This window comes from Pteropus alecto, unplaced genomic scaffold, assembly GCF_000325575.1.
Source record: "Pteropus alecto unplaced genomic scaffold, ASM32557v1 scaffold13, whole genome shotgun sequence".
NCBI lineage: Eukaryota > Metazoa > Chordata > Mammalia > Chiroptera > Pteropodidae > Pteropus > Pteropus alecto.
The window spans coordinates 1062297-1086120 of NW_006434373.1; the positions used below are offsets into that span (position 1 = coordinate 1062297).

The following is a 23824-nucleotide window of genomic DNA, read 5'->3' on the forward strand; positions in this document are numbered from 1 at the left end:
CTCCATCTCCACATATGGGCAGGGACCAAGGATCGCATTTCAAGATCGACTTACAAAGAGTGGGCAGAACATACCCTAACAGTCTACTCCCTAAATTTCTAAGTATCATAGAGCTCTTTATTAAATAACTCATAACTGCTCAGTGGCTTATTTCAAGTCAAGGATACACTTAAACAAGAGGCAAAGATGAGAAAATTCTGGCCCACATTTTCTTACAAATTAAACTCTCTCCTTGACTTATTATTATTAGGATTTTACTATTTAATAAAAGGAAGACTGTTCTGTCTGCTAATGCTTTCCTCAGTAAAACGTGGTATTCAACACCCCAAAGCTAAATGTGACCCTATTATGACTTTTTCATAAAATGGTGGGAGGAGTTGTTTGGCATCTGCAAATGACTTCTAACTAGGACACTGGGGTGTCCACATGAGGGAGCCTACAAAAGTGAGCTGGAGGAATGTGGCCACAAAGTAAGACAGTTGATCTAAATAATCAGCTCTACTATCTATCTACATATCATGAAGGAACTATTAATAAGGCCAAGAGGAAAATGTTTTCATATCTACAGTGGTTTGTGATAGTTTTAAGTCACAGGTTTTTGCATACTTCAAACAATGAGGTACTGAACCTTACTTTTCTACAGCAGATCGTTTCTGGGATTTTGATTGATAATTTAATGCCATCTTGGTTTCCATGCCCGTGTAAATAGCAACACCTATAAAGCAAAAAATTAACTGTCAGAACAATTAATTGTCAGAACAATTAATTACTGTATGAATTCTTTCATGGATTAACTTTATGTCTCTGAGTCAAAATTATAGGCATTTAATATGCAAGCAATATTCTCAGATGCCATTACTTTATGGATTGTGGTTATACATCAATATTGGTTTTCTTAGTGAGGCAGAATTATCACTGCCATGAAGCCACAGTACCTCAAAGCACAAAAGAGGCTTTCATGGTACCACTATGGATTTTAACTACTTAATGTACCTTTAATTTTAGAGGCTGTTATTAATAATTCACTAATTAAAACACTTACCAAATATTTTCTCGGTGTTCTTTAGCGTGGCTCCTCTAAGAAGCAAGTTTTCCGATCCTAATGGCCTGCAAAGATAAGAATGACCAGAAACAAGGCAATAGAGAAATCAGAGGGAGACCTGCTACGAGGTGGAAATCAATTCATTTGCCTAAGAGGATTCATTTTATGAGGAAATTGTCTAAATATAGATTTGCTTATATTTAGATTAGAAAATTTAGCCTGGGTCCATGTAAAAGTGTGTAGCCTTTGCCTGTGGGAGGATAAGAACCTGCCCTGCTTCAAGAAATCTGCAGAATTCTAGCTTTGCGAGCATCTGCTACTCGGTACAGCACCTGTTAGGAACACAGGCTTCCGGCCCCACCCCAGACATGCTGAGCCAGATCTGAAGATTTCAACAATATTCCATTAGCGGTCGCTCATGAGGGCGGTGGGCTGACAAGTGGGGTCCCTGCACCAGTGCCATCAGCAGCACCTGGAAACTTATCCGAAGTGTCACCTTGACAGACTGAACCAGAAACCCACTCCTAACAGGCCTCAAGTTTGAGGACTGCTGGACTGGCAGAACCCCAAATGTTCTGGGAAATTGAAAGGGTTGGTGTCTGTGACTCATGTGGATTTGGCTGTTTCTATCACATCCTCAGGGAATCTCAGTGCATCTCACGTACTATAGTCATACTTTAAAAATGAAGGCTGGGACACTCTGTGTACATTTATAAACACTGGCTGTCAAGTCCACAAAGACCCTCTGAATGTAGGTGGCCCATACTTCTGGAACAATCCATGCATTGCTACTTTTGGGGGGAACAGGAAACAGACAAAAAGTTTTTAAATCATTCATGTAAGAACAAGCATTGCCCTAAGCATTCAACACTCAATAGAGAGCAAAAGACAAAATCTCTGCCTTTAAGGGATTCATGTTCTAGTAGTTCTCTTTGTTTATGGAGTAATAATTTATTCTCATTTCCCAAGAGTAAAAGAAAAATAAGAAGCAGAATTCAACTTTACAAATTTGCTATTTTTGGCATTCTAATGATTTTCTTTGGAAGGGAAAAGGAAAGAGTTGAAAGTATTTACTAAAGTTTGCTTTTTTCTGTCTGTGTATTATGGGATGTTGAGAACCTACTGAATGCTACAAACTTAAGCTTTGTTCAGTACATTTAGCTGATACAGCTTAGGACTGTGCCCAGCTAAAGATGAGAAAGAGGGGTGCTGCTCAGGGCAGGGAGTTGCTGGGGACACACCTGACCTGACGTGTCTGCCCGGGGCTGTCCAACGGTCTCGACACTCATCCCTCAGCCTGACAGCCATGAATGACGGAGCTCCCGGGGCCGCACAATTGCTGTCTGGTTGTGTTATAAGTACTGTCAGCCTCTGTGAGCAGCACTCCTACCATAATTCATGTCGAATGTGTTTACGAAAACAAATGGCCCCTTTAAAAAAAAAGTGGCTCTGGGAAGTCTAAAAATAATTTACTTAAAAAAGTACATTGCTTCTAGTTTGGACAGGAAGACAAAGAAATATCACCCTGAATGGATTAAGAACTTGGACATATAATTTATAACGGTCCACACTATGAATTTATAAACATCTTTAAATACCCAAATAGTAAACAGCTGAACAGTATAAATATTCAAAAAGCAACACTAGAATTTCTATCAAAATACAAACTATATTAATAATTATCTTCCCAAGCTGCTCAACATTAAACTTTGTCTAAATATAAAGCGTGGAAAGCCTTCAATGTTTACTTTTTTGGATTCATCCCATCAGCAATATGAATAAATCTAAATCTATTTACTCATTCAAACACTAATTCTCACAAGACACAGAAATACAGGTTATTTCTCCAAAGTAACTAGGAATTACTTGCTGACTAATATGTATTTAGGAAAGACCATGGCAATACCTCCACAAATTCTGAAAAGCACCTATAGCTGATGGATAATGATAACAAAATCATATTCGGAAGTCCACAATTTCCTGAAAATAAATCATTTCAGGAGCCTTACAAGGAGACAAGCCGTAGGGACTTATATTTCAGTAACTATTTTGCAGCAATTTCTCATTAAGTTTATTTCTACTTCTGGGAAACTGTGGTTTTTTGTTTTGTTTTGTTGTCTGTTTATTTTTAACAAACAAAGTAATATCAGGATATTGGCAATTTGGAGACTGATTAAATTGGAAGAAAAAGTCTCTGACAGTGGGTTTACAAAAAAAGTCAACTTCGAAACCTGCTTAAAGTCAATTTCCTATAGATCTTGAATACTTTGGCAGCAAAGAACTACTGGGATCTTGAAACAATGTGCAGATAAAACATCTGGAGGTCCAGGGAAGCAGATGCAGCACAGACCCAGGGAGCTGTGGGCCGGATGATAGTACATCACACTTGTCCTGACCACTTGCTGGTTTTGGGGCACTGCTACCTCAGGGCCTCAGAGTTAGATATCTGATGGGATACGATGAAAATATTCCTTGTCAACACTGCCTGGGTGTGACCAAACTGAGATTGCTATAATGATGAGGGTGAGCACACCTACCTGTGACCTACACCGGTCACAGCCAATGCCTGGGCAACAGGTTCCTATGTCCCTAGGTGGATGTGAGCCTATAACAGGCCCTTGTGAGGCACATCCCCTTAAATCTAGATGAAATCTAGAGCCGAAAATGTGTCCCAGTAATAATTATGAGTAGATTCATACATTCCAACAAAATGGACTCCAAGTCTGAAATCTTTCAACTTCATAGTTGAAGACATACTAGTCTATAAATTATGAAAGAGTATTTCTAATGGGGGAAACCACATCCTCTACTTTGCCTTGGAACCGTTAGATGGGCTTGTGACATTTCTCTGCTGTGAGAAGACCCGCAGCAACATCTTGTGAGAGAACATTTTCCATGAACGTCATTAGTTTGTTAACATGTACAGCTGTATACACAAGAGAAACCAAAAAATGCTACAACCTAGACCTCTGGTCAAGTTGAATTCTACTTTCAAAACCCAACAGAACAGCAACAATGAAAATCTCTTATCGGTAAAAAAAATTCACTTTTAATTTAATAATTAAGAGATAAAAATGGCCAAAAGTGTCTGAAAGAAGCACATCACCTCACCTCACCACGGGGTCATTCTGATCATTGTAAACATTTATGCGGCCCACAAACCTGGCAACAGAAAAGTCAGGTTATTGGCATGACAACAATGGGAGAGGCAGACAGGAAGTGCCCTGTCCTACACACCCACCTTCCTGTTTCTAAGGAAGAAGGAGATGCGTGCTCACAACCTGGGATTCTTTATTCAAGAGCATGTTAGTATGTGGCTAAACCACTCTACCTTCCTTCCTCTTTCTTCCTTTACTTTCTGTTCTTAGCAACCCATGACCTAAATGATTTTCCTTAAAATCACTTCCTCAAAATACAGAAAATTATTTTTCTTCAATAAATTTAGGCCCATTAAACCACTTCAAAAGTTTGAATAGATAGCTATAGAATTAAATGTTGCTGGATTGTGAAAATACATAAGTAACATCTTTTGGACTCAGTCTTAACTTTTAAGCAGGTATTTACAATCTCTTCCAAAAGCAACCATGCAGCTAGATTATTTGGGGTGGACAGCAAGAACAATGTTTAGGGGATAAAGAGATAGTCCTGGGGAACACAGATCTGGCTTACTTGTAGAGGTCGGGCTGGGGCTGCTCACACTCAATGGTAGCGTGGAGGCCATCTATATCTTCTTCAGTATGAAATCCCTTTGTGTCTTGAACTGCATAATGTGTCTACAGATTGACAAGAAATGTGAATTCACAACAATATAAGCAACACAAATCTAGCAGCCACTGCCTCTAATCCTAAGCAACACTGACATCTAATTTTTTTGTGCATAGAAATAAGCCTGGTTACAAAACTTGGTTAGCATAGAGAGAAGCTGTATAATAGTTTGAAAATGTTAAAAAGTTATAGATTTATAGGTTACTACTGTCATTCCTATAGCTATTAGGTGCCAGAAAGTTCTCCCATTCTTACCTCGTATCCTCAACTTAAAACTAATAGCAATGCTGAGAATTCTTCTTCAGAACTGGATACTTCGATTTATCTATCATGATTGTAACTATCAACTAGGAAACAAATTTATTCCTTTTTGTTTCTACAACGCCCTATCGTTTATAGAAAACTGGCATCAGCATCACGAACTGCCCTTGCCGACACTGGTTAGGGAGTGTAAGCTTTCTGCATAGCTACTCATTTGGCCTCAACCCACGGGCTCCTCAAGCCTGAGTGTTCATCAGGATCCCATCCAGGGCCTGTAGGGCACTGACCCCTGGGTCCCACCTGGGATCATGTTAGAAATGCAATTCTCAGGCTCCAGTCCAGAGTTTCTGATGCTGCGAGTCTGGGGTGGGGGCCTGAGAACTGCATTTCTAACATGATCCCAGGTGATGCCTATGCTACTAGTCTGGGACCCCATTCAGAGAACACTGGCCCAGATGATATCGGTAACCATGAACAGCTCAGCTTGCCTTGGGAGATAAGAGGAAAGAAACACTCGTGCATGAGGGCCTAGTGAAGGAGAACACATCTCTAAGTCTCCTCTTATCTTTGCTGTTGGACAAGTTAAGTGTGTAATAAATCAAAACAAATAGATATAATCACAGTAGCAGCAGCAGTAGCATTTATAACATTTTGGGGGCATTTATTGTGTAGCGAGCACTTTGGGAAATGTTCTAATTATACCCTCACAAGAGTTCCTGGAAGAGGAAAGGTTTGCCCACATTTTACAGATGCGAAATGTCTGCTCACAGCCACATGAGCAACGAATGTGGCTAGTGCAGGAGTCTCACTCTCTCACTCTCCTTTTAAGGAAAGGCCCCGGATCGATCTAGCCCCCAAGCCAAACCAAATACACAGTAACGACTTCAGAGGGCACACATTTAAGATGCTGAGCACGACACAAGAAAGGTTGAAATGGAACATGAATTCTAATATCTGCCAGTTCTGGACTAAGGAGACTGCCATAAAATTTCACCCTGAAAAAAGTGATCCACCTGGAGGCCTCCAGCATCTGTTCACTAGCGATGCTGGGATGTGTGTGAGCAGCGACATCCCTCCCATGGGACAGAGTGCAGAGGGCAGCCCACTGCCAACAATGAGAGTGTGTGTGGCTCTATTTATTTTGATTTATTACATACTTTATTTGAGAGAAAGATAAGAGGAGATTGAGAGATGTTTACTGTCAGGAAGGACGGGAACATAACCTCCCCACACTCCAGAGACCAGCAGCAGGTTACAATGAACACCTGACAACCAACCCAGGGATTTCCATTCCCAGAATTACTGTTGCTTACAATTATGCCAGCATGTTAACTCTCTTGGGACATGCTACATAGAAAATGTGAAAATAAATGCCGAAAAAAGACCCACAAGGACTTTATACAATGACATCATGAATTATCCATTAAAGATGAGCATATCTTTTAATGTTTTTGCAAAGAAAATTTCTCTTTCCCGTTCTAGAAATTGCCTATATCCACAGGTATTGCTCGAGCACCGTTTCAGAGTTGCAGTCTTGTTAGCTAATGCCTTAGAAATGGTTGAATCCACTGAGACATGCTCACTTTTAGAAAATCCTTGGAAGCTTCAGATTTTTTAAATAATGAAAACCTTAAAATTAAGAGTGATATATTCTATTCTTTCATGATTGTTAATTAAATTTTTGTATCAGCTACCAGTACAGAATTCCATATAGAATGTCAGAAATTAATTATAATTTCAGATATGAAATTATTTTAACAAAAAGACACTCATTGAAGTAACAGTGAAGCAAAATCTGGATGAATGTGTGACTTTTCACATCATTCCAGGGTAGGAAAGACACTAATTATGACTAGTAAAATGAAAACTTCCAAAATTCCAACAATCTATTCATTACATCTTTAATTTGTTACATCCACTAAATGACACAGCTAAGTAATATGAAGTTATTTCTGTTAACCCAAGATGGTTGGCTGGTACAGATATTAAGGATGGAAAGAGAAAAGTAGAACACAGAGGGAACGAAGCAAAAGTCAAAAAACAATTTGGCTGCAAACTCCCTGGGTTTTCACTGTAACCACTGAAAATACTGAGTTTCCAAACAAAATACAGTTTTTGGTCACACAAATAAGGCCCTGTACAGAGTCTCCAATAAAGGCAAGTTACTTTGTGACTCGATTCTCCATCTAAGCTGGCAGTTGTCACGTGGCAGGTCCCATCTCCACGGCTGCTGGAGAGAAAGATCAAGTCACAGGGGAAGGTCTCGTCCTCCTTGACCATGACGATGTCCCCAACCTGCAAGACAGACAGACAGCACCATTAACTGAACCGTGCCTCTGTGCAGCGGGGCATTTTTTTTCCTTAAAGTGTCAGTTGATACTGACGGATGCCATTATGGTGTTTATTTATAGGAGGGTATGTGGATGCTAATGTGACTCTAGAGAAAGATCATTTCCCAGGCATTCTGCCCAAATGGAGGACAGACCAAGTGAGGTTTCAAAGTACCAATTTTAGATCCGTGAAGCATCAAAGTGCATTATGATTGAATATTTTGCAATGGAAACACAGACAAACATCTATAACAAGGTTATCTTTGATTCAGTCCAAGCAGGATGAATTCAAGTGTTTCATTAAACATGTCTGAGTGGAAATTATTACTGCAGGGAAGCATTGATCTAAAACCAGGTGTTCTATAAACCAGCTATGAGAGTTCTAAGAGCAGGGCAAACAACAGAACCAAGACACTGTCCAGATCACTCAATAATGACTAAGAACAAAGCAGAAGTGGCAATCACATTGCAAAAACTAAAGTAAAAATGAATCACAGAATATTTGTCATATGGATTCTTAAGTAAGATGCAAACACCACAGTTTCTGTATCATCACCAAAGAAAGCATCTAAACAACCTCACAGAAAGGCCCTTTTTCTCTGATCGTGACTTTAGACTGTGTGTCTGGAAGGTAAATGACCATTAAAACCCCACAAATCGGGATGATAGTGGGTTCGAAAACTTTCCAGTCACTTGGATGGTCTTGCTGTTACGTGCAAGGTACTCCCAGAATCAGGATATCACCATACTTCTGTCCATACAAGTGGGGTTTCCTGTTATACCCCCATTTATGGTCCCAGGTGAGTGTCTGGGAACTTAAAATTGGAGGATTATTCCCCAAATAGACTGTTGGGTTTAGTGAAATTCCTACCAGAATCCCAGCAAAGATTTTTATAGATATAGATAGGCTTATTCTAAAATTTATGTGGAAAGGTGCAGGCCTTAGAATAGCTACTACAATCTTGAACAAGAAGAATGAAGTAGGGGAGTGACTCTGATGATAGAAAGGCTTACTCTGCAGCAGCAGTAGTGCTGGTACTGGGGAGAGACCAATGGAACAGAACAGAGAACCCTGAAATTGACCCATACAAATACGCTTACTGACTTTTGACAACGGTACGAAAACAGTTCAATGGAGGAGGGATAGCCTTTCCAACAAACAGAAGAGCAATTGGACAGTTATAGGCAACAAACGAACCTCGCACCTTATATAAAAATTCAAACTGGATCATGAACTTATGTGAAACTATAAACCTTTTAGAAAAAAACATAGGAGGAAATCTTTGGGTTCTGGAAAGATAGTCAACATAATTAGCCATTACGAAAATGCAAATTTAAACCACACTAAACAATACCAGAATGACGAAAATGAAAAACAGTGCCAACACCAAATGCTGGTGAGAATGTAGAGAAACAATCGTTCATACATTTCCGATGGGAATATAAAATGGTACAGTGTTCTGAGAAATTGTTTGGCGAATTTTTTTAAAACTAAAAATGGATTTACTATATGACCCAGCAATTCAACTGTTGAGTTTTTATGCTAGGGAAATAGAAACTTTATTCACATAAAAACTCGTACACGAATGTTCACGGCAGCGTTATTCATAATAGCCCCAAACTAAAAAATACCTAAATGTCCTTCAGCTGATGAATGTAAGCAAATTCTGGTCTACTCCACACCATGGACTCACAAATAAAAAGAAGGAGCGGTACTGATGCACACAGCTGGGGACAAATCATGGGAATTAGACTGAGTGATAAAAATCCTAAAAGGTTTCATAATTCCATTTATGTAATGACATTCTTGTAACAACAAAATTAAAGATTTCTTTTCTGATAGCCCCGAGCACCCTCTGAAGGCCTGAGCCATTACGGCCATTGAAAGACAGTGCCTAGAGTTGCAAGGACAGCCTGATTTTTCTTCCTTGTCTCACATAGTCGATTTAGAATCCTCTAGTCAGAATAGGTTGGATACACAGCAGACATTACCCACAGGAGATCAAGGCATTAAATATTCAATTTTGTGCTAGTAGATACTGTTTGGTTCCATTTTTAAAGAAAAGAGGTCTGAAGGAGCCTGTTAACACGTGTGTGGGGTCTCCCAGCCCCTCACCTCCCTGACCCCGTGGCCAATAGGAAAATATCGCTGGTCTAGACTAACTGAGAGGAAGCTCATTCAGAAGTACTAAAACACCTGGACAATAAGATTTATAAAGCAAAAAAAAGGTTTAAAAATTTAAAAATACATATGATAGTGTGTCTAATACACATGATAACTGAAGCTAGGTTAACAAAGACAGATCCCATGCTGGTGACATGTTAACAGGCTCCCTGGAGGTCCGGGTGTCCTGGACCTGTCCTTCTCCCAAGACATCTATCAGTCCCCAGGCTGACAGGGTTACCCTTCTTCACGGCATCAGGGATGTGTCCGGAACCAGAGGCCCACTTTTCTGACACTGTACACAAGGGCTGGCAACACTCCCTTACTGCAACCTCCTTATGGCCCCACCATGATTTCTGGCCAGGAAAGCAGCCCAGGGAAACAGTAAAGCTGCCAGAAAGGAGGGAAGGTGTGGGAGGGGGGGCGGGAAGAGGTACCAGCAGGATGACAAGGACAAGAGGAAGCGACAGGGAGATGGTTAGGCTCCGTCCCTAGGCTCACAGCTAAACATTACTCCATTACTGTAAAAATCATTCTTATCATTTGTACACATATAGGTGCTTCTAAATGGCTAGTGTAGGTTTGAAGGTAATTCACTTAAATAATTTAAACACACATTTAAAGATAATAATAACACATCAGTTACACTTGATAATTCATTGGAAAAAAATTGAAATGCAACCTTCAGTTTCCATAAATTTCCAACTAGCAGAGTTTATATTAATGTAATTTTACCTTGTTCTAAAACAGGTTTGCTAAAATTGTTTAGAGCTTTCTGTCTTGACTAGTTAGTATAATCTCATAAACAGTCTGGTTGGGGTGCTGATAGGGGGGAGGTTGTCTGTAGGGACAGAACAGGAGGTATATGGGAAACTTCTATTCCTTCCGCTCAATGTTGCTGTAAGTCTAAACCTGCTCTAAAAATAAAATTTATTAAAACTTTAAAAGTAAATAAATAAAAATAAAAATAAAAGATAGTGTTAGGAGTTTGCCTGAAGTGAGAAGTATTTGAGGAAGAGGTTGGGCCTATATCCAATTAAAAAACAATTACAGACAATTGTTTTGCCAAAGAGAATAAAACTGTTACACTGCTTTTGTTCTGTAATTGTTACTGGTTTTAAGCCAGTTAAATGTGTCAGTTATTACTTACTCTCAGCTTTCGGCTCTGCTTCCGAACCAGCTTGCCATGCTGGATGAAATGAACAGGGCACTGGTTCATGGCATTGTCTGCTTTATGGCGTAGCCAGTCTTCATAGCCCTAAAAAATAAATTAAGAAAGAATCTCATGCAATGGAACAAGAGAACTGTGGAGGGTCCACCAGCTCTGAGCCGATCCTTCTGGACGTCGCTCTGATGGGCAGTGACTATGGGTAAAGCATTAGCAGCCTCAGCCTCTTGGACAAGCAAGGTGGCCAGGAGACTTGAAAACTCCGGTGTTCCCAGCCGCATGCATGAGAAGGGCTAACCATAGTAAAACTGCCCATGAGAAGGATTAGCCACAGCAAAACCAGAAGTCACCTTTTATTCTTCTTTTCCTAACACCCAGCACCTACCCACCGGCAAGTCCTGATGCTTTTCCCTCAATAGATCCTAAATCCTCCACTTCTCCATGTCCCCTGGCCCACCCTTCCGTGGGCTTCCAGAAGGCCAGATCTCCTTGTGTTCTCACACTTGAATTGAACAGGGACACAACTAGCCCTGCCACTGCTGGGAGCCCCAACTCCACACCTTTTATGGCGGCTTCTCAAACTTTCTGCTGTTAGGACATGTGCAGAACGGCCGTTCTCAAGTCCACTATGGTGACTACACCAAGCTGCTCACTGCCAGGGCCATGGCCTGGGGTCCTGGAGGGGCCAAGACCTGCTTATGGCCTGAGGTCTGGGGGAGGAGTCTTCTGGTTCCCCTTCCTCTGGACTCAGGCCCTCGCTTCAAACTGTTTCCCTGGTTTGAGTGTATCAGAGGGGACCCACTACCAGCACCCTGCTGGCCCACAGTGCACATGTATGTATGTGTATGTACATATATGTGCAGAATTTCTCTTGTTCAGCATTACCATCTCTAGGACCTACAAAAAGGCTTAGTACATAGCAGAAGCTCAATAAATATCTGTAGACTAAATAAAGGATATGAGTAAAGTGGGAAATTAGAAAAGAAAAATATTTTCTAACAATCTGCTTGGATTTTGTTCCACCCTATTTTTCTGGGTCTTCTGCCTGATCTTCTTTCCACTCTGCAACTCAGTGCAGGAGGAAATTTCGAAAACAAAATCAAGGCATAAATAAAAGAATCAAAAGCAACTTTTCAAAATTAGTTTTTACCTTTTATATTACAAAACAAATTATATTCTTTGTGGACAAAAAAATACATATACCACTACCAAAAAAAAAAAAAAGAAAGAAACTAAAAAGTCCTAATCCTATCACTTGATAAAAACTGTTAATATGTAAAATATCAACATATAACTATAATTATATACAAATATAATTCTAGTCCATGGGGGAGTATTTTTTCAACATTAAGATCGTACTGTACATACTACTTTGTACCCTTAAAATGTCATAGACATTTTTCCATGGTGATTTGGGATTGCTTAAAAGTTTTGTAGTTATAGATATACTTTGATAAACATCTTCACAATTGTATTTTTGTGTATGTCCATGATATACATTTAGTATAGATTGCTAAAAAGAAAATGTCTGAGTCAAAAGATAAACAAGGCTTTTAGGCTTTTAATATGAACTAATCAAAATTCCTCAAGAAACTTGTCACCAATTATATTTCTAATAGCTGATCTTAACTACCTCGAAAAGCACAAGACAGCCTCTCTCTCTCTCTCTCGCTCTCTCGCTCTCTCTCTCTATATATATACATATATATATCTTCTGACTATGATTTTTTATTGGATATGGCAGCCCAGATTCTTAGCAGAGTAAGGTGCTGATTCGCTTTGTGACACCCATGCAAACCTTACAGTTCCCCATGCACATGTGCATTTTATTAACTGTAACAAACATTGGAAGTTACCAATATTAGCTGTTCCTATGTCAACTCAGACACTGGCTCAAGCATTGGAAAAGCAGCCTGCTCTAATTCTCTAACAACTCTGCTAAATCCTTCTGGTCTTAAACAGACAGAATTTCAAATTTTTTTTTCAAATTTCAAATTCTTTCCTCAATAGGAGAAAACATATACTTTCCATCAAAGAGTATGGTGTTTTCTAAATTGATTAACACACCTTTAGAGCTGGGTTTCTTTGGATGTAAAAGTGCATCTGAGTTAAGGATCATGAATTACATCTTCTCTGTAATATTTCCCAGCACATGAAAGGGAAAATCAGATGCCTGAAGAGCTGTTTACATCTCCAGATGTGGCTACACATCTGTACCCATGAGCTGTCATGTGATGGAAATTTTCTGGAACTAGATAGTGGTGATGGCTGAAGCACTAAACTGGCTAAATGGATAGTGGAAATGACTGAGATGTATTCTTCTTACTGTTAGTCACTGGCTTTATTCATCAGAAAGAACGGAAAGAACAATTTTATCCACATTGAGTCAGGAGTGAGCATGCTGTATTATGAAGCCACATTGGAGACCCTCTGTAGGTAGCAAATCATTGCAGTTAAGATGGTTGAGGACAAAGGTTAAGCAACTCACCTAAAATCAGACAACATCTCTGGTTGATTCCATAGTTTCCTCCTCAAACTCACAGGGCACCAAATTAGCAAGTAAATTATATGATCTTTATTCTTTTAACCCAAGTATAAATCTAAAACAGTTACAAAAATGAATTTCTTGAACTTAGGTAAATTTTCTATGACCTAGCTAAAACAAACCAGATTGCTTTGGATAAGAGGCGACATCATATAACGAAGATAATGACCTTCTTCCTTTGTAAAATTCTTACCTGTTTGATAGCTGTGACGGTAATGACAAAGAACAGTGGAAGTCCACTCGTTACTGGACTTGTGGGTGTATCAATAATCAACTGAAATTAAAAGAGAATTGTGGAACCATTTTTAAAAACATATTAGTGACTTTAGACAGATTGGTTAGCCCTGTTACACCACCATCCAACATTTGCTTTTACTTATTTTAAATTGCTTTATTGTTACCCCACTTTATCTCACCATTAGAGATAAATTAAATAAAAAGTAAATCACCCAATTTCACTATGAAGCTGAGGGCGGTTCTCTTTTATTAAGGGACATGTGTAAGGAAATGATACTGGCAGTGGCAAAGACACAAGTCTAATACCAGAATACATTTATTCAATTTACTACTCTTCTCTGGTACCACACTTTAATTACATCATTTGGTCAACTTAATGTTGGGGAAAATTTGAAAGTCTTTCAACTGTATTTTGTAAAATGGAAAAAAAATTAGATTGTTATTCTTAAAACACAGCTGACATATTGTTCCCTAATTCATCCCTCACTGTGGTATTCATTCACTCACTCTCTCTTTTTTTTTTTTCTCTTCCTCTTTTTCTTAATGTTTTCTCTGGTTCGTCTACGCATACTTAGGAAGAAGAAAAGAGCAATAATGTTTAGCTTGGCTGATGAATTTTTCCTAAAAATTAGGCAGCTCCTGATCTCCCCTCTAGTGCTGGCAGGTGGCCAGAACCAACTCAAAAGCAGAGTGCTCATGTGTATGTTTTAGCTTATAGGTCTCTCTGAACCAGTACACTTGCCCTGAAGGAAATAAAAGAAGGAACTATAGATAAGGAGCACCAAGTCCTTGTTCCTTCTTACTAGCAAACCATAGTTAATCACTTGAGAATAAAGTGTCACCTATTTAGATTTACATTTGAGGTGATAGAAAAAAGATGACCAGCCTTACCTGTACCAGAAATATGATAAGAAAATAAAAGTTGGCTATTCTTCTGAATTGTTCAAATAAGTTCTTGGGTATAAAGTTCCAAAATGTGTACTATATAAAAAAAAAAACAAAAAGGTGTCATTTTGATCACAATTTACTTTTTATGTTATTCTACTGCATGATCTCAAAGTATAAAATGTTCAGTTTTAGATATAGAACTCATAATTCAAAATTTAAAGTGTTTATAGACATTTTATCAATTTGTTGACCACAAAGACAAACTTCTAACAGAGAACGTGTACCTCAAAAGTAGCATATGTGTTACCAAATTTCAGATAATTCAAGGTAGTACCTTAATAGTTTTATTATTAAAATGTCTTTCATAAAATATAAACCTAAGATTGTTAACTCAAAAAATATATATTTAGCATTTTTCCTTGGTTGTAATTTCTTTGTAAGTTGTGTGTGTGTGTGTGTGTGTGTGTGTGTGTGTGTGTGTGTGACAGTGTGACTAGATGGTGACAGAAAGCTAAAACAGAAGTCAATGTTACCAGATGGTCTTGATTCAGTCTGGAGCCGGTTCCTACATAGGGAAGTTTCTGTGTCAGCACCACACACACGAGAGGGAGAGGGGATGGAGAGGTAAGCAGGGAAAATGGTTCTGTCGCCACTTATTCTCCAAACTTTTCATTTTTGCCTCAGAAAGACAGTTTTCTTAACTTCTGTGTTAAAAACAACAATGCCCCAGATGTCATGGATCTGCAGTAAACACTGAGCTTAGAAATTAGTTTTAAAATTCTATCTGAAAGCTTTTGACTTTAATGAGGACAGTCTGCTGAAGAGTAAGAACATGCTCTGCCCAGTCTATAAGGTGACCCTAGCCTTCTTGCTGTAAAATGAATGGTACCTACATCAGCTCCTATCAGGGGAGTGTGCTGGTATCGCAGCTCTAGACAGTAGTTATCAAGCTCTCATACCAAGAGCTCCTTTAGTGCCAGAATCTCAAACACAAGTTATTGAAAGATGAATATAATACCTAAAGCCTGGCATGGTCTTGAAGTAATCAACATATTCTGAATCTGGTTTTTACATCTATTTCACAGTACATCACAGTTAAAAAGTAAATAAACTTCTTTGCCTTAAGTTTCCAACTATTTAGAGAGTATACAGGGAATTTCCATTTTATATTCTAATTTATATTCGCAAGTTCATAACGAAGTTCCTCAATGAGCAGAAAAACAAAGGAGTGGTTCCCCGCCATCTCCTGACAACTATGGGCATACTTTCAGTTCTCTTTTCAGGGTGGCCCCATAAATTACCTTTAAAAATCTCTAAATAAAAAATAAATTAATTAATTAGTTAATATTTTTTCAAGTATAAATTGATAGTTTTGAAATAATCAAGGGGATGTGAAGTACACTGTACTTAGTACAGCATAGAAAATATAGTCAATAATATTGTAATAACTATGTATGGTAGCAGGTGGGTACTAGACTAATGGGAAGGGAGGGCTCAATTCATTAATTATATAAATGTCTAATGACTATGCTGTAAAAGGTACTTCAAATTCCAACTTATTTAAAATTGATTTATACTTAAATACCTTTTATTCGATGGTAATGGTTGCTTCTAGAGAAATGAAGAATTAAGAGGAAAAAACCAGGTCTCTAGAGGTTTAGAAAAAAAATTAATTTCCTAGGTCCCAAATTTACCCCACCGTACCCATCTAAACACCTTTATCTTCCATATATCATTTCATACCAATCCTTTATGGAATATATGCTTTGGAAATATCTTCTCTTAGTGACTTGTCTTTTAATTCTCTTAACAGTATCTTTTGAAGAGCAGAAATTTTTAAATTAAAAAAGTTCAACTTATTAGTTTTACCTTTCACGGTTAGTGTTATTGGTGTCGTATCAGAATACTCATTATCCAACCAAGGTCACCTAGATTTTCTCCTATGCTATCATCTAGGACATTTACAGTTGTGCACTTTACATTTAGGTATATGATCAATCCATTTATAGTTAATTTTGTGAAAAGTGTAAGATCAGTGTCTAGATTCTTTTTTTTTTTTTTTTTGAGTCCTAATCTTAGGTGTAATGAAGGTCATGTACAAAATAACTTTTTATATATGTATGCAACTTAACAATAAATCTGTCCTACCTGACATAACGTGAAAATGAAGAGTAAACTTTGCCACAATTACATAGCTAACTGCATTCCCTATGCCGTGCTCCCCATCCCTGTGGCAATCTACCGACTACTAATTTGTGCTTCTTTAACCCTTTATCTCATTCTCCCAAACTCACCCCCAATCCTCTGGCCATCATCAGATTGTCCTCTATATTTGTGAGTCTGTTTTTGATTAGTTTGTTTTTTTGTTCCTTAGATTCTGCATGTAAGTGAAATCATATGGTATTTATCTTTCTTTGTCTGACATTTCACTCAGCATAACAACCTCTAGGTCCAACCATGTCTTTGCAAATGGAAAGATTTCATTTTTTTAATGTCTGAGTAATATTTCATTGTATATATGAACCATAACTTCTTTATCCAGTCATCTGTTGATGGGTATTTAGATTGCTTCCATATCTTGGCTATTGTAAATTGTGCTGCCATGAACATAGGTGTGCATAGATCTTTACAGATTATTGTTTTGGTTTTCTTTGGATAAATACCCAGAAGTGCAATTGCTGAGTCAAAAGGTATTTCCATTTTAAATTTTTTGAGAAATCTCCAGACTGTTTTCCATAGCGGCTGTACCAATTTACAATCCCACCAACAATGTGTGAGGGTTCCCTTTTCTCCACATCCTTGCCAACATTTGTTCTTTGATTTATTGATGATAGCCATTCTGACAGGTGTGAGGTGATATCTCATTGTGGTTTTAATTTGCATTTCTCTGATAATTAGTGCTCTTGAGCAAGTGTTCGGGTCTTCTGCTCATTTTTTAATTAGATTGTTTTTTTGTTGTTGAGTTTGACAAATTCTTTATATATTTTGGATATTAATCTCTTACCAGATGTATCATAAGCAAATATCTTCACCCATTCAGTCAGTTGTCTTCATTTTGTTGATGGTTTCTTTTGCTGTGCAAAAACTTTTTAGTTTGTTGTAATGCCATTTGTTTATTTTTTTTCTTTTGTTTCCTTTGTCTGAGAAGATATATCTGAAAGAAGTTACTAGTAGCAACATCAGAGAGATTACTGCCTATGTTTTCTTCTAGAAGTTTTATGGTTTCGGGTCTTACATTTAAGTCTTTAATCCATTTTGAGTCTATTCTTGTATAAGGTATAAAAAGGTGGTCCAGTTTCTTTTCTTTTCTTTTTCTTTTTTGCATGTATCTGTCCAATTTTCCTAGCACCATTTATTGAAGAGACTGTCTTTACCCCATTTTATATTTTTGCCTCTTTTGTCATATATTAAGTGAGCGTATAGGCGTGAATTTATTTCTGGGCTCTATATTCTATTCATTTGATCAATGTGTCTGTTTTATGCCAGTACCATTCTGTTTTGATTACTGTACCCTTGTAGTATAGTTTGATATCAGGTGGTATGACACCTCCAATTTTGTTCTTTTTTTCTTTCTTTTTTTTGCATGTGGACGTATATTGCTCTTGCACCATTCGTAGAAAGCCTTTCATTTCTCCATTGCATTGTTTTTGTTCCTTTGTCAAAAATCAGTTGACTATATTTATGTGGATCTATGTCTGGGCTCTTTATTCTGTTCCATTGATCTATTTGTCTGTTTTTTTCACTGATACTACACTGTCTTCATTACTATAACTTTATAGAAAATATGAAGTGGGATAGTGTCAGTCCTCCAACTATGTTATTCAATATTGCGATGGGTTCTGGGTTTTTTTTCATCTCCATATAAACTTTAGAATCAGTTTGTTGATATCTACAAAATAACTTGATGGGATTTTGATTAGGATTGTGTTGAATCTATAGATTAACTTGGAAAGAACTGACATCCTAACAACATTGAGTCTTCTCATCCATGAACATAGAATATTTCTCCATTTACTTAAAACTTCTTTGATTTCTTTCAACAAAGTTGTATAGCTTTCCTCATATAGCTCTTGTACATATTTTGTAGATTTACACTTAAGTATGAGTAAGTATATATTGCTTTTCTTTTTGGTGCTAATGTAAATGGTGCTGTATTTTTAATTTTGAATTCTGGTCTGCCAGGGAACCAGCACAAATCTGGAATTTAAAATCAGTTAAATGGTTTCTTTATTCTAATCAGGCATGGAAGACCCATGCTGCAGCTTTGACAGTAAGCTTTGTAATTTCCACAGCTTACTGTCATTTTTCCTTGAACTGGTACACTGATTGTTAATGTGGTCAAAAGAGGGTTATTAATTACTGATGATGTATAATAAGAAAATTGAAAACCCAGTGAGATACTTTAAATATTCATGACTGCACTGATATACCAGTAACATACGGATAAAGTACAATAAAATAATCATTTTATTACATGTATAAGAGGTGGAAAACTGATAATAGTGGGCCAATTGTACATTTATCATCTTTGTTAAAGGGTAATGATCTAAATATTTGCTTAGACATGTGGGTCATAATGTAATATAATGCTTTGTGTATTACAAAGTTTACTGTAATACTCTGACCTATATTCAGCTATGAAGTCCTACCTTCTGCTGTGATACAATCAGTAGAACGATACTTTATACTGGAAATCCTAATATTGAGCCACAGGCATGGAATAAACTGGGTTTTTTTTCTTGCTATAAGGAAACTGAGAAGTCTGAGTCAACCAGAAAATCTCTCTTTACTATAACAGATATTTTAGGGAATGGCGAATTATACAAGACAATTAAACTATTCCTGGCATTTCTCTCACAACACAAAAAATTTCATACCTGAAGTCTTTGCATTTGTTCTGTGTATTGTTAGCCCTGCAATGAGAACATCTCATGAGCATCTGAGCTCAGTTTTGCTTCCTCTCTTCTCCTCTGTGTATAAGTCACCTCTGGTTCTGGGTTACTTGCCGGGAGTATGGCTCCTCACAAAGAAGAAAGCAGTCTCACTTGGTCTATCTTTAGTCATGTGGAGAAAGAAAACACCCTAAGAAAAAAGCCCTGGGCGCTGTTCTTCTTTGCCAGCTGCCAGAAAGTAATACGAGAGCATCTGGAAATTTCCCTGAGGCCTCGACTATTATGTACCTGAAATTGGGTCTAGCACCACAGCTGTGAGTGGGACAGACCTAAAAACGTGCTGGAGGTTGGTCACCGAACTGCGGAAGGCAATCAACTCACACGGAGTAGAAGTTTCTCTGTCACTTATGATTGAGAGATGAGGGTGTAAAAAATAGAAAATTATGCCCAAATTCTGAATTATTGATATAAGAAAGGAATGAGCATCACGATGGGCTGGTAAGAGAGGTAGTGCTGGCACCGCAGAGGGAGCGCTGGGCTCGGGGTCAGACGTGTGGCTAAGAATCGGCTCATTCACTTTGTTCTGAGGCTTGGTGTCTTCAGGCATAGGCTGGGTTTAATAAGTAATAGTGGCCTCATGGGGTTGTTGTTGGGCTTAAATGACATGATAAACTTGAAAGTCATTAAGAACACCGCCCGTATCCAATTGGTAGAGGTCATTTTCCCTAAACAATAATCAAAAGTAATTCAGCTTTCTCGAATGTATGGAGTGACAGTACAGTTTGAGATAACTATTTAATTTTGTAGCACCCTGGGGCAGAGCTGGAAGCCACATGAAGTTTGTGCCCAAAAGTATAATTTTTTTGTGAAACTGACGAAGCAGAGCACCTTTGTTCTCGGATCTGCCAGCAGTGGTGAGCTCAAGCAGGCCCTGGGTGGGGAGTTCTGCATGTGGTCAGAGGAAAGGAAGAGGGTCAAGCTACGAATAGTGTCTTGGTTTTCCTTCTTCTGCCAGACACCTGCCTTGTGTGTCTCCCCGCAAAAGGAAACGGAATTTGCATCAATCGCTGATCACCAATAATTGAGCTTCTGTGGCATAGGTCAGAAGTGTAACATAATTAGATTAATTAGCCTTTTCAATCCCTTTGTATAAATATGTACATGACAAATGCTTTCACAACCCTTTGATTTAATAAAATCAGACTCACTGAGAATAGGCTTCTAAGTCTTAGTTAGCAGTCTTTTCCTTTAAGGTAGAAATAAAAGTTTTCTTCCCAAGAAAACATAGCTACATTACCATAAACATAGTCTTCAAACCGGCTTGTAAATTTGTTTCACAATTTAAATTGTATTTTTCATATGTCCTGATCTGTTTTTAAACGAAAACAAAAACACGCTCTAGGTTTCCACTCCAGTTGATCTAAATCAATGCCACTGTCCACTGGCTTAGATTCTAAGTCCTCATATTTCTGAGGGCCTCTTCCAAACTGAATTTGGTGAGCAATAGAGGTGATGCTGTGCATCATTTTTCCTTGAACTGGTATCAAGCCATTAATCTCACCTCTTTGAGGAATAAAGATCATTCTCTACACAGATGAATTTGAGAGCACAGTCCCCTCTCCACTCTGAGCTGAGATGAAGTAGATGAGCACTTTACCCGACACTCAATCTCTCTTTTGTGGGGACAGCTTGACCCAACTCCTGAAGAAGTATTGACTTAACTCTCTTAGTTCCTACTCTAGAGCCTCCTCATATAAAAGAGTTTTCCTGAGAAGAAACGGTTTCAAAAAGGCCCCCAGGAACCTGCAAGTCCGTATCCAAACCCATTGTTACAACCTCCCCAGCACAGAGTTTCCTTTGACAAAAGCCAAGGAGGCTCTGGGGCTCCAGTTCACGTAGGGCAGCTGGGGACAGGAAGGTGCCCCCACAGGGAGAGGAACAAAAGTCCAGACAAAGGAAGAGAAAAGATGGTGAGTTGTAGAGCAAGGAGGGAAGACAAGGCATCTCAAAAACAGTGTTGGCTATTGGCTGTGGGATTACTGAAAGAAAAATAGGGAAATAATTCGCTCTAAAACTTGAATCAGGTAGCACAGCGGTCAGGAAGGGGATTTAGATATTACTACTTTCATTGCTGTCTACTGAAATGTTGACAGAGGCTTTTAGAATAAATAAAGTATCCCTCAATTTCCAGCTATATTCTATCAAATGCATCAAGAAGGCCTTTTGACACCTCCAATGAACCAGGTGTTTTGAGTTTCAGAAATTTCCTCCGTGAAGCCTTGTAAAGCACTTTCCATATCTATAGGAAGGTACTGGGGGCTGGGACTTTCAAGGCTGAGTTTGTCCCTGGAGGGAGAAACCAGCTGCACAGGGATTTGTATCGGTGGCTGAAGTGCCTTTGACAAACGTCCTACCCAGTTTAGATGTTGTGCAGTGTAGGGAGGTTTCACGTCCCATCAGCTGTATCCCGGACTACCGTCCTGACAAGTACACGCGTGGCACCCCATTTTAATGTTTTGCAGTGCACTTCCTGTTTTTTGATGCCTTTGTACTGCACAGGACTAGATTTTTAAGAAATGTTTTTGACAGAAACAAACTCACAGATACAGAGAACAAATTGATGGCTGCCAGATGGGAAGGAGGTTGCGGGGTGGGGATGGATGAAAAAGGTGAAGGGATTAAGAAGTACAAATTGCCAGTTATAAAAATAATCACAGAGATGTAGAGTACAGCATAGGGAATATAGTCAATAATATTGTAATAACTATGTATAGTGTCAGATGGGTACTAGACTTGTCGAGGTGGTCACTTTATAAGTTATATACATGTCTAATTACTGTGTTGCGCTCCTGAAACTAATATAATACTATATGTTAACTGTAGTTGAAAAATAAAAAAAATTTTTAAATATTTAAAAAAAATGTTTTGAAGATTTTTTTCTTTTTAGCCACACTAGTGGGTTGAAAGAATACATAGTTGCATAGAAATCACCTTTAGTGAGCTCTAATTAAGACTGTATAAAATTTATAAATGTCACTACTGGAAAGGCCTGTGTTTTAGATATGTCATTCCTCCTCATTTTATTTCTCCTTTCATTTATCACATCTGGGTAACCACATACTCTATTTATTTGGTTGAGATTTTGTTTATGAGCAATTTACTTACCCACATTGCGTTTTTGGCAATTAAAGCAGTTATTATTATTATTTTACATTACAATTTTAAATAAAATAATTCCACTTAAAAACTGCCTTAAAGAGCAAAGCTTTTTTGTTCTCAAATATTCTTAACAAACACGGGGCACTCTTCGATCGCTCATACAAAAATGAAGTAGGTCTACCACACACACTGATCTACCCCGGACACTCATGTGTGAATTAAGTAAGTCTATCACAGATCTACACCTCTAGTGAAGCCAGGAATAGTGGGTGCCTTCATGGGCACATGCGTGCAGGCACCCAAAGGGAAAGTTCTCATAATCTCTAAAGCTACCATTTACCTGTTTTATCAAAGCCAGCTAGTAAATTTTCCACCCTGTTCTCAAGGCCCATTTACCAGGTGATTCTCTAAATGTGTAAAATATTCACACTCTGCATTCCCACTCTCCAGTCAATGAAAACAAGGTGCATCGTTGAAACGATGACATTCTAATCACATTTCTTCCTCTCTGCATTTATTGCACCTAATTGACTCTGACATGTGCGCAGTGTTTTTGTTTACACAGACTCTTTTCACTGGTGACATCTAGCATGTCTCTATTTTATAGATAAGGAAACTCCAGCCTGGGGTGGTTCATGACTGGCACATGGCCAGACAGCAAATAAATAAGTGACAGTAGTAGGATTTGAATGTCTTAGACTTCAGTTTCAACACTATGTCCATGATATAATTAAAAGAGAAGTGAAGAAAATGTGCAGTGACATCTTGGCTAGTCTGAACAGTGTTACGGGGACAACCGGAGGGGTAATGACTGCACAAGCCCCATGTAAATTGTAACCACAGTCCTTAGTTGAGAGTAAAGAGCAGCTGTGACACTAGTTCTAGGAGCGGTGTTGCTAACTGCTGTCATAAAGTTCCCATGCTCCCCAAAGGAGTTCTGTTAGGAAATTAATAAACTCTCAGACAGAAGGTTACCTTGGAGGAGACTATTCTGTTGTCTGGGTACCTCTGTGGAATGTAGGCCTCAGCACCTGGCGGGGGCTCCCTGTGCCCCACGTAGATGGTCCGACTGTCCACCCAATTCTCTTCTCCAGCACACTGTGGAAAACAGAGTGGTGTTAATCCAAATGCCTCAGACTCTGGGTATGAAAGCTCTTCCTTGAAGTGTTGGCTTTAACACTTGTTCACATCAACAGAAATCTGTGCTGCCAACTTAGAGGATTGTGCAGGGCCACAGGGAAGAGCTGGGCCCCGCCTCCCAAGGCCAGAGTTGCCCTGATCTTATTCAGCCTTCAAACCCCTGCCCTCTCCATGGAAATGGTCTGAGCGGGCTGCCTGTGCTCCCAGTGAGAGTGGAGGGGTAGCTTTGAAGA

The 23824-nt window shown here is 38.6% G+C and overlaps 1 protein-coding gene across 5 annotated transcripts in view; it reads right to left on the reverse strand.

Annotated features, from left to right (window-relative positions):
* Positions 1-23824, reverse strand: part of ATP11A (ATPase phospholipid transporting 11A) — a 142565-nt gene that overhangs the window by 43482 nt on the left and 75259 nt on the right. For 4 of the 5 annotated variants that reach the window (XM_006909355.3, XM_025045005.1, XM_006909356.3 and 1 more), the window contains exons 2-10: positions 23427-23549; positions 14404-14493; positions 13469-13549; positions 10713-10820; positions 7235-7363; positions 4712-4815; positions 4154-4204; positions 1043-1107; positions 634-715 (exon numbers count right to left, since the gene is read on the reverse strand). In XM_006909355.3, the coding sequence (XP_006909417.1) occupies positions 634-715; positions 1043-1107; positions 4154-4204; positions 4712-4815; positions 7235-7363; positions 10713-10820; positions 13469-13549; positions 14404-14493; positions 23427-23549 (833 nt within the window). Of the gene's footprint in view, positions 1-633; positions 716-1042; positions 1108-4153; positions 4205-4711; positions 4816-7234; positions 7364-10712; positions 10821-13468; positions 13550-14403; positions 14494-14933; positions 15105-23426; positions 23550-23824 lie in introns of those variants that run through there. The other variant, XM_025045007.1, reaches the window with a different exon arrangement.